This window comes from Genypterus blacodes, unplaced genomic scaffold, assembly GCF_046128005.1.
Source record: "Genypterus blacodes isolate CSIRO-AG114 ecotype Tasmania unplaced genomic scaffold, CSIRO-AGI_Gbla_v1 ptg000067l_1, whole genome shotgun sequence".
In the NCBI taxonomy this organism is placed as follows: domain Eukaryota; kingdom Metazoa; phylum Chordata; class Actinopteri; order Ophidiiformes; family Ophidiidae; genus Genypterus; species Genypterus blacodes.
In genome coordinates this window covers 14,505,635-14,517,639 of record NW_027466879.1, presented here as the reverse complement: position 1 = coordinate 14,517,639, position 12,005 = coordinate 14,505,635, and the positions used below count along the sequence as shown (strand labels likewise).

The 12,005-nt window shown below is 40.8% G+C and overlaps 1 protein-coding gene across 1 annotated transcript; it reads right to left on the bottom strand.

Annotated features, from left to right (window-relative positions):
* Nucleotides 1–976: 976 nt before the first annotated feature.
* Nucleotides 977–4,728, bottom strand: LOC143004876 (secretory carrier-associated membrane protein 5-like; the record flags this gene model as incomplete). The annotated part of the gene is made up of 5 exons (XM_076156045.1): nucleotides 977–1,156; nucleotides 1,581–1,698; nucleotides 2,610–2,711; nucleotides 2,824–2,980; nucleotides 4,602–4,728. Coding segments are annotated over 5 exons (684 nt in total), but the record flags the coding sequence as incomplete, so codon positions are not given.
* Between the last annotated feature and the right edge of the window lie 7,277 nt (nucleotides 4,729–12,005).

The following is a 12,005-nucleotide window of genomic DNA, read 5'->3' as shown; positions in this document are numbered from 1 at the left end:
CAGCAGACAATGATCTCTGAAACATGAACAAGGGGAGTTTGTAGAGGTTGGAACTTTTTATTTCATACTAAAAGCATTAGCGCCTCCCTGTGGTCAAATGGCCACATAGCACGAGGTCTGCTGAATGCTCTCAATTTGACCTAAGTTTAAACAAAAAAAGTAAATTGACAAAGTACAAAACTTATATAATATCTAAGCAACTGCTGGGTCAGATATTCCACTTCATATGTCCACGCTTTTTTGTTGGTATTAGGGTGATTATGATCATATTTTTGTATCTTTCCCTGAACTAAATATAATATTTTCACTGCAATTAAACATTTCAAAAGGAAATCCAGCCATAGATGGTATCACAGTTGTGTGTAAAAGACATATTTCCTTTTCAAAGTGCAACCGCTCATGTTGCATAGATGTGATGTGATGAAAGTATCCTACTGTACAATGAGAAATCAATTCATTTACAGTAAGAATACAAAATACCATGCAAACACAGAAGCATCATAAGCAATTACTACATATTTGTTTGTGTTACAGTGAATTGTAATAGATAACAATACATTTACAGTACATTACATGAATCACATACTATACTTTTATACTAAATTCCAGCACGTCATACCTGCGTACAGTTATTAGTAGTTACAGCTACTATATATTATTTTTTAATGTATTTTCACCCCACACATTACAGCTCTCACGTTGATGGAGCCACTACACTGTGAAAACTAGATCCTCACTGGAACAAAATGTGAAATGATAGAAAACACTCCTAATGAAAATCACATCCTTTAATATAGGAAGGCTTAAACCAGCTCTCCACTTAATGTTTTGATTCTTTTGTTTATTACATTTATTATTTAATTAAATTTTCTGTGGGAGATAGTGAAATCTTCCTCATTCCCTTTTCTCATACTTTGGCATAATTGTTGGATTTTCTTTCCCAACCCCTCTTTTTGAAACCTCTTTCCTGAAGAGCTTACATCTGGTTTTGATTATATTGTGGACTGGAGTACTGATCCTGCATGGCTCCAGCAGCTGCACCCATGGCAGCCTCCTGGGCCGCTGCCTGGACATGAGGGTTCTTCCAGGCTCCTGTGGTCCATTCCTCCTGGGCTTTCGACATGCTGCCGCCAGTTCCTCGGTATAAATTGTGGATCTACAGGCATGAGAATACCACGAGTCAACATCTGCCAGCCGTCAACCATGACTGAGTGGTTACAAGTGCTCTTGCTCCTAATATCCCATCATTAGTCATGCTGACGTATTTCGCAATCAAAAAGGCGACATCTTGGCATAATTTCATGTCTTTGTAGATTACGTTCTACTTGATTTGTTCTTACTTCTTTACAAAGGAGTTTACTTTTAGACAAAGAAGACAAGATGCAAGGCTTACATTTACTCTACTATAACGGTTATTAGTAAGGACTCCATCAGAATGGATCATCTGTAGTGTTTCAGATGAGATTAGTCAGAAATTGGGCCAAAACGATTTTTGCTATTTTTAGGTGAAATACAACTCTTCCCCTTCTCTCCACACCACCATCTGTAGAAAGACGGAGCTGTGCTGCAGGCACACTTACCTTGGTGAGGGCAATAAAGGACAGTGAGGCCACGGCTGTAAACATGATTGTGGGAACCAGCATGACGAGAGCGATCAGAACGTTATAGCTGAAGAAGGAGATGGTCGCCAACCAACCACTGAAAAACAGAAATGATAACTATCACTATAACACTTAGTGATTCTATTTGTGATCACATTGAACACACCAACCATTCCAATCTGTCACTGAAAGTTCTGATGAGGAACTGAACATCTGGATGTTAATTACCGACGGTTTTGTGCACCTTAAGTACTGTGGATTAAAGTTTAAGACTTTTATCGCTCATACATAAAGACGGCCAACTGCACAGAGTGACATTTATAAACTTTACGGCAGCTGTCATAATATTAATTTCTGATCATCAGCCTGAATCAGGTGACATTTTGAGGATGTGTTTAACAGCCTCTTAAAGTCTAATAACAGAGCTGCCATTAAAGTTATATGAGAGCATTTCTGATGGTCCATCACAGTCATGTTAATGAAAGCAGTGAATTTTGTCTTTGGTGTGCAGCCTCCGGTGCCTGCTTATACTTCAAATGGTTCATTCGGAAGTGGAATCTGTAGCTTTACTAAAACAAAAGATGATTGTCATGGTTTGTAAGATTAAACACAATTAATCATACTGAAGCGTTGCTCGCAGCAGACAGTATTCCCTCTTCTTGTGTTTGCCAACACTTTAATCTCTTTATCATAGCGGGATCCTCTTTAAAATGTACTTATTCTCTCAAGGACTTATTTTACCATATGTTTTGATAACACAGTACAATATCAATGTACTTATCAAAGCATTTTCCTTAATATGACTAGTGTAGCTACAGAGGGTAATGTCTCCCAATGCTCTCAATGACTAACTAAGTAATTTGAATGAAACCTAGTTGCACATGCAAAGGAATCTTAATCATATAAAATGTGTATATTCTGACTTGAGAATTATAACATAAAAAGTTAAATAAACCCTATTTCAAAACCTTCACACAAATTTGAATGACTTTTTCTCCTTCCTCTTACCAAACTCCCCATCCAGGGATGCCGATACTTTGAATGATGCTGATGCCAACTTGAGCCATGAATACAAAAAAGAACAGCATGAAGTTGAAGGAGCTGTCATTCCTGAGGGAAAACAACAACAACAACAACAGAACAATCAGACTCTCTCTCACCACCTTATATACAAAATCCCTCACACCAAATAAAGAACAGAATCACTTTAGATGGGACTCACTTGAAGGCCTTGTAAATGGGCCTGAACCAACACACATAAGAGCAGGGTGTGAACATGATGAGCCAGATGATGGACAGTCCGAAATTGGTCACTCCACCACCACCGAACATCCAGACAAAGCAGCCAACCAGGTTCACCACCAGTGTGGCACCGTTAACTGCACCACAGAGGACACACTGCATGTTAAGCACACATACATGCATCTGTTTGGCACGTATACAGACACATGCACATTCAAATCGTGCTGAAAACATTCAGGGGGGGAAAGAGATGAAGTGGATATGTAGGCAGACAGCTGTAGCACTCCTTTAGATATGTAATTGCAATACTTGACTCACAATATGGTGCATGTTCCCTGAATGGCCTTCTGCTCGTGTTTTTTTCACCCATTTATTCTCTGTTAAGTTACGAGGCTACAGAGCTCCCTACTTAAGTTGATCTTGGCTCTAATTGGAGCTCTGCGTTCCATATTTCTTCTCTAAACTAGCAAAAGAGACCAATCATTTCTCATTTTGGTCTACAGAGGAAAAGTACAGAGCTTTACAAGGGAAGCAAAACACAGCTGGAACAACAGAGGAAAGCTGTTTCCTTTTCTCAAAGACACATTAGACAAAATCCACTCTTGGTCAATTTGTTTCCACGCTTGAAACAAGGCAACAAAATACTGGGAGAATTTTTCTTTCTTTCAAATACATGAATAAAAAAACATGCAAAGCAGGCAAAATGCATGCATAGGACACTTGGAAATGAAAGGACAGAGGTGAAAAATCATGATTTACATTCAAAAAACACTTTGAAATACCTTCCTCTGTTTATCATTACTGACAATTACACCTGCAGAAAGGGAAGATACAAGCTACAATCACAAACATTCTAAAGTTAGAGTCTGATTTTGTCCAAAAAAGAAACACAACACATTTCTTAAGATTTGTTAGCACATTTTTAACATAAAACACAGACAACTATGCTCAGCTTTCTGTGTGACTGTGTCATTTGATGTAATTGTACACATGTAAGTGTGTCCACCGGGTCAGCAGCTGATATTTTGTCATTTAAAGGAAATCTTTTCTTGCTTGTGTAAAGATTTTCAGCAGGATGGAAAGTCATGACTGGAGGACAGCCTCCTTTCTAAGTGTACAGGTTTTGGATGACATTGTAGAAACTGTGCTTAAAAGATTGATATAAAAGACATAAACCCACATATGGGAATTCAAGTTATTTCATACAATAGGCTTAGTTCAACCAAGCTGGTCTTCCTAAATAAGAAAAATGCATTTAAAATATTAAGGTTTCAAGAATCCTTCTTTCCACTGATATATAAATATATGCAGTTAGCTCAGATGACATGTGAAGCGGTGACACCTTACCATTAATGATTTTGGAGACACTTTTCAGAGTCATTTTTAATCTTTAAAAAAGCTCATTTTACTTGCTTTATTCGGTATAATAACTGGTGATTCATATTGTCACAATCACTTTTTGTATAGTTAATAGCAGTCAGCTTGGTGTGATGATGAGGTGTGACTTAATGAGAGGTTTCTACTCTGGATCCACATTTGTATCTTGTTATCTTAATACACTGACCAAAGCATGATTGCTCTATAAGGATTTGCATTTCAAAAGAACCTGAAATGATCCCGCTCAAAGGGGGAAAAATTAACTTTTTGGACCGAAATTAAACCCTTTGTTCTGTCACACAGCCAATTTTAACGACTCAATAGCTACAGGAGTGGAAATGGCTCTGATAAACTAGTCTAATGTGTCTGGTGGCCACTCACGCATCCACAGGTGGTACATTTTCTTGCACAAGCCCCGGTGCAGCTCGGGAATCTCGTCAAAGTCCTGGTAGAAACAGGGCTTCAGAGGGAGGAAGGCGGGTAGCGGGGGGAAGTTTGCCTCTGCAATAAGATCATATCAAAACAGTTAAATGTGTCATCGGGAAACCTCCTTTACACACCAGGTCACCACCGTTATGTTCACTGACCAGACATGTGGGCTGAGGGTCGATCTGCCTTCGTTTAGTCCTGCTTCAATTCCTTGAGCCTGAGAGGATAAGAACCTGCACGTTAAGGATGTATTTTCTTTGTTGCTTTGTTGCTTGTAAAGCTTTCATATATAGACAACAACCGTAACAAAGCGTTGCACAGAGGGGCTTAGCCACGCCGCCTACGAGACGATCTGTAGGGGGATTTGATTGACAGTTTAGTTTGCCCTCCGGGATCAGTGGTGGCTAAGATTTTAAGTACTGAATCCTTGTGGTTTTAGGGAAACCGTCACTACGTGTTAACAGCACAAATTCTTTCATGTTTGCAACTAAGCAATCATCTCAAGACAGCGAAGCAGAAACTGTGTTTTAACTGTTTACGTGTTTGATATTCAGACCTGTCGGAACACGGCCAGGAAGTGCGGAATCCACAGGGGCCATAATCTGCTTACCTCCCCCAGAGAGCAGCCGAGATCCGCGGGTTACGCAGCACCGTGAAGCACCGATGGAGGTTTAGACTGTAGTGTTTCAATGAGCTGTGACCGACGATCGGATGATATATGCGAGTCAACTATTAGATATTATAATACCTTCCTATGTGCAGTGCGGCTAAAGCGTTAAATCCTCATTTAACCAATCACCGTGCTCGTATCTGCTGCCGCTTTAATTCGGACCAATAGGCAGACGGCTTTAATTCTTGTTGCGTATTAGGGCCAATCGCTGTTGAGCTCTCTGTCCGTGGTGCTGAAACCAAACCGGCTGCGAGACGCGGCTCACGGTGCTGAACTGGAATGACGGCGAAACCACACACGGATCCGGATACACACGACACCGTTGCTCCTTTGCCATGTTGTATTGAAACAATCATGGAAGTCCGACCTGAAAATGGATCTGAAAATCTTTGTGATCCTCGTTTGGACGCTGGATGGAGCCACAAGAGCGGTGGTGGATTATTAAGTACCTCAAAGACGTTAAAAGTAAAAAAAATAAGGTTAAAGTTAAGGTAATTTGGGTCCCCTGGCTGTTTTCAAGACAAAGTACAGGATATGCAGTTACCAAATTTACCATTAACTTCAATTAAATGTGTTGAACTTTACTTAGAAAGATAGAAAAACTTGACAGGTCAGCATGTTCTCAACACACAAACTAATGCAATCAAATGTTACAAATGTATTCTTATATCTCTTTTAAGTGTTTTCCCCCCAACAGCGGCCCTAATATTCTCATAGTTCTGACAATAGTAGCGGAGTAAAAGTATATATTTTTATTTTGGCTTTTATTTTGGCTATTTTGGCTCAAGACTTTGAGCCAAATTCCAACAAACAGCACTACACACAATGGATTACCTGCAAACTTCTGTAACTTGCTCATAATCCTTAGTTTATCTCTCACGCATAAATATTTATGTCAATGAATGTGTCAGCGCCATCAGAAGTCCTTGTGTCATCGGTTTCAGACACGAAAGCCAAACACTTTCTCTTTCTGGTGTAAACTATGGCTATAGTGTTTATGATAATGATTGAAAATACACAAAGCTGCACTTTTAACACTGTGTGTGCTACAGTAGGTGTATGTATAGGAATACTGCAGCATGTGAAGCATTGCAGTAAGTATAGAGTATAACAGTACAGTGCTCATTGTTGGGTTACAGGCTTGTTCTGTTTACGTCTGAATGATGGGGACATGGTTTTACTCCTAACATTTGGCTGCATCCTTCGACCAGCCTAGGCCATTGTAAGGTCATGATGGAGAACCTGGTCCACAGCTGTGGCCCTTATTTCACAGGGAGTGTGTCAATGTCCTTGGCCTCTTCTTCCACTTCCTCTGTTTGGCCTCCCTACCCTTCCACCATGCAGCCTTTCTTCTCTTCTTCTTCCTGACTGTTGACCCTGTGTATTTCCTTGTTTTTCTTCCATTTTCAGAAATAGTAACACTGTGTTGTGTTCTGTATGTCTGCCAATTGTAGGTTCATCAGATGCTCCTCTGAGCTATTTTAGGGCACTGATTGATAATTGGTTGAACACTTCACACATTTCCCTTCATCAGTGAAAGTCAAGCTTCATCTGAGAGCAATTCATCAATTCAGGACACATTTACAAAAAAGTGTAATAGAAATGTAAAGGAGATATGCTTGACAGATTATGACAACTAGTTTGCATGTAATGAATCATAAAATTAACTAATGCCTAAATGTTTTGAGGGGTGAGACTATTCAACAGAGAACCGGTTTAATATATGTTGATCATCAGGACATAGGCAAGTGAGAATGTAGGAAACAGCAGACAATTAAATATGATCATTTTCAGGAATGTGAGAATGATTTGCAAATTGTATAAAATAATGAAAGACAGTGACATGTATTGATTGATCTGTTGCAGTAGTACAGCGGCCAATCCCCAGATCTCAGGACTGGTTTGTTAAACAAACCTGAATTGCTGGACTAACCCAATCCAACCCAGTGCACTCAACTTAACCATCAGGATTCACATCATGACCCAGACAGGCTCTTTCATCTTGTTCCAGCATCAGTAATCACAGTATCCAGCCATTCTCTGTACCTGCTTATCTTCTTCAGTGTCATGCAGGGCTGCAGCCTATGTCATTGGTCATTAGGCGAAAGGCAAAGAATTTCCCAGAGCGGTCAGCGGTTGTATCACTGTGTCACAATGGAGTACTCCCAGACAGACAGACAGACAGACAGACAGACAGACACAGCTGCAAACACTTTCTTCATTTTATGTTGATAAGTGCAAGCAGACTGGCATAAGTATAATCATCAGACATCCAAGTGCACAATGTGTGAATTTGAATTTGCAGGCATCAGTCTTGCTCATCCATCCATCGGCATGCACACGCACACACACACACCAACAGACACACACACACACACACACACACACACACGCACACACATACATACATACATACATCTGGTGGTCGATGACAATATCTTAGCAAACATTGACAACAAAAATACTAATATTAATAGATTATTCAAATTCTTTAATATCCTGAATTCAAAGTTGATTAAACTGTCAATATCATGTCTTCATATCATGTCATCCCAAATGTATTTCCTTTGTTTTTTATGATCAAACTGATGTACTGCTAGGAAGGAAGAATTAGTCATTTTCATTTTGAAATAAACAACAACAGAATAAAAGAATAATAGACAACCATCCTGCATTGGGCTCCTTCCTCCCACGACCCCGCATAGAGTTTAGCTTAGAAATGAGACAATATAAAAAAGATGACATGTACAAAAGCCCACAAAATGAACGTTGTCAGTGGATCAACTATTATTGACCTTGTAACTTTTTAATGGAACATTTAATATATGAAAGAATAATGAAAATAAACTGATCAAAGCCTGCATCTGTGACAGGCACACAGGGACACACCATCTGTGCTCCAGTGCATCAAGTACATATTAAAGATAAACACATCAGAGGGAGGAAGAAAATGAAAGAGAAACAGCGGTCTGCAGTAAATGTGGCAAACATGTTTCTCCACCGAATTTCTTCATATCTGCATCGTCCCCCTCATCTCAACTGGAGCATGGACAGCATTTCTCTCTGATGACAGAACTGGGTCATTTTGAAAACACCTTAACATGCTTGCAAGAAATGTGCTGAAATTGCTTCAGAAATAAAATAGTGTGTTATGATTGCGCATGTAGTCTCCTTAATACTGTGTAGACCATGATTACCTATAAAGTTTCACTGGGGAGATAGCACAACACAAGATAGTCTTCTCTCTACCTTTCACAACAGACATAAAGACACACAACAGCTGCACAATTACTGCAAAGTGCTAACAATGTGTTGAGAGGAACAAAAAGAACATTCCAGCTGTACCTGAAGTTATAATAATGACTAAAGGGCTTTAAATGGTGATAAAGCACACACTTAGGGTGAAACTGTGTGAATGACAATAGCGTTTGAGAAGCAACGTTAACAACAAGCCCCCCCTTTGTGTGTCTACCCCCGCGACTGCCCTTGTCACTGCGAAGACGGAACGGCGGCGCCTATCATGGCAGCGGCCGATGCTGCGATGGTACCCAGAAGCTGTCCGGCCACACACCCTTTAGACCTGAAATTCGACAAACGACTGTTCTAAATTTAGCGTATATAGACAACCAAATGTATATGTGCTGGTGTATAATTATGAAGTGTGCCATTATTACGCTCAACTTGTAATAATTGTGGAGGATTTTGACTTACTGAATGGTGTGAAAACAGCATTTCATCAGCTTGTACCCGTACTTGCTCTTGACAATAAAGTTGAATCTAATCTAATCTAATCTAATCTAATCTGTTGTCTGTTCACTCAGAATTAAAACCCATTAAAGAAGCTGCTGAGGTGGCTTAGTCTTTAGTCTATGAGGGTGGTTGCATATTGTAAATAAGAGATGAAAAGTCTGTGGCGTGGGCTTTAGGCTTCTCTAGGTATTCATACATCATTCAAACATCCATAGTAATCTGTGTCTTCTTCCCAGGGCCATCCCTTTACATTTCACCCAAGTTTAGGTCATTTTGGAAATGATGCAGAGAACAAAAACAGAAACAGTGAAATCTCTATTTACATCTGTACATATTTGCATACAGCTCCCATTCAAAACACTATAGGTGGCAGAATGATGTAATGCAATAGGGATTTCCAGCTATCACCCTGTTTGAACGTATGGGACTGAAGTGTTATGGGGCTAACACTGGTAGTTCTGTTACTCCGATTAAAAACCGTCACGTCCCTCTGCACTGTATTGCATACAGGCATCCAAAAATGATTGAATGTGTGCATGGGGCCTCACATTCAACTCTTTCACCATCCTTGTGTGAAGACTTTCGCCTGCAGGGAACTCCACTGAAAGGCTTGGGTGAAGCCTTTGTGAAGTGCAGCTCCACATTTCTCCCTTTTCCCCACTACAGCCGTCAGCACAAGTCAAACACACACACACACACACACACACACACACACACACACACACACACACATACACACACACACACACACACACACACACACACACACACAGACAGGCAGACAGACAGACATTTGTGTTTGCCGACTGCAAGTACAAATCTGGGATCCAAGTTGGAAATGAAAATAGTAGATGTTTTCTTTGGAGGTTCTTTCGGCTTCAGTTGTCAAAACAGCTTGTCATACCTGCATTATTGTAATCACTCGCCTTTCTTTGTTTGTTGTTCTGTCACATTGATAACTCTAAAGGATTTCATCGGATTTGGTTCAGACTAAGAAGGGTTCTCACCAGGGGAAAACAGGGATTCTGCTGTGGATAAAGGTGTGCCTGTCTATCAAAGGCGGGAGCAGAGTTTAAGCTACACACTAACCACTGTGTGTTCACATTCTTATATTGTACTGTGTTTATTAGCCGTCCTTACACAGGAGGATGGTTTGGTGACAGAAACCTCCTTTGTTGTTTGTAGACTGTGGTCTGATCTCTGACCTAACTGTGCTACACAGTCATTACACTGCGCATAACGCCACTTTTCCACTCCGTAAGCTTTGGAATTAACCTGCTTGGGTGCACACACCCTTGGCTGCTAATCAATACCAGCGTCCAGTTTGTTAACATTTCCACTTCTCTTTGCTAAAAAACAATTGGTTTTCAGCAACAGCCAAACACTACATATTACACTTACGAGTTTGTTTCAGCTTTCTGGTACTTTGTTTCTTCCTCTGGTTGCCTGTTCGTCTACTGCTTCTAGGTCTAAGGACAAAGGACACTTAGCTTGGGGAATAAGAATGAGGAATACCAATGCAACATCTTTGTTTAGTCAACAACGACACAATGTCTTACAATACCTGGCTCGCATGTGTCTAGATATGGTCAGAGCTCATTGAGCCTGAGATTTGGATGCTTTCAAATCCCCTCACGCAGGATCAACACGGGCTGCTAGAGGGTCAGTCCATCTTATTCTGAGCTTATTTTCAATGCCGTGCCTGCACAAAACGTACAAAGATTATGTCTATTTCATCATGAAGATAATACTTGCCGTCAGTCGTTCTCTGCTGGAAATGTGAAAGTCCTGAAGAATAATTGAGATTTCGCTCCTGCTTTCCCATCACGAGTGGTCTTGATTTGCACTCCTTTCACTTCTTATCTCCTCCTCTCACTTCTGCCACTCTGTCTCTCTCTCTTTCTCTCTCTCTCTCTGTCTCTCTGCCTCTCTCTCCCTGTCTCTCCCCCCACCCCTCTTTCTGCCATTAATATTTAACAGTGGTAGTTGCAGTCTAGACAAGCTTTTGACTGTTCATAAGCCATCCGGACAATACAGAAGAGCTCGCTTCAAGTGGTCTGTCGTTCTTGCCTCTCTTTCTCTGTCGATCTCTTAGTCCTCGTCTCTCATGTTGTCTTTCCTCTCGACAAACAAGAAGCAGTAACAGAAATCATCCCTGAGAAGACGGTTGACATTGTTTTTTTTCTAAGGCCTCCACAACCTTCGATTAGTACCTGATTCAGAATCTACTTTTAAAGTTAATTAGAATGAAAAGCGCTTCTAGTCTTCCTACTCTAATTCAATAGAGGCCACAGACCACCCACTCCCTCCCACTCCAGCTACACATCGGTGCTTCGCTCTGCATAGATTAGAATGGGCTTTCCTCCATGAGCTTCGCCAACATGGCACTGGTGCACAACAATGAGTCTCTTCTGGCTTCTCTTCGTTGTTTGCTTTGTCATCATCTCAGACGGCGATGTGGATGTACTGTAGAGCAGGATCACGTAAGGCCATGAGTGAGCGGCAGGGAGAAGTGGGAGGAGAGGAATCAATTTTTCTTGATCGTCAAAGGCACGGAAAAACGGTCAATCATATTTAAGGAGCATTTTGTTTTAACTTGCAAAGACTTTTTCTCTGAGATTCTGCATCTATTGTCACACATTCATCTTAAATGTTATTCCACTTCTTTCTTTCTCATCGAATATATGAATATTAGCTAATCAATCTCCATCCCCGGGTGTTTTAATTGAGTTAAATGTCTCAGAAATGTGAGTCTGATAGTCACTCAATATGTCCACTTGGTGCTCTCAGCTGCGGCCCGGTGCCAGTGTGCCCTGGTATCATTGTCCCCCCCCAAAGGAAACCATTCGCCCAGTCACCCTTTAAGCCCATGTGCCACTGTTGTCTGAGTTTCTATGGCGATGCTTCTCTCCAGTCCAAGCATGTGGAGGGCACCC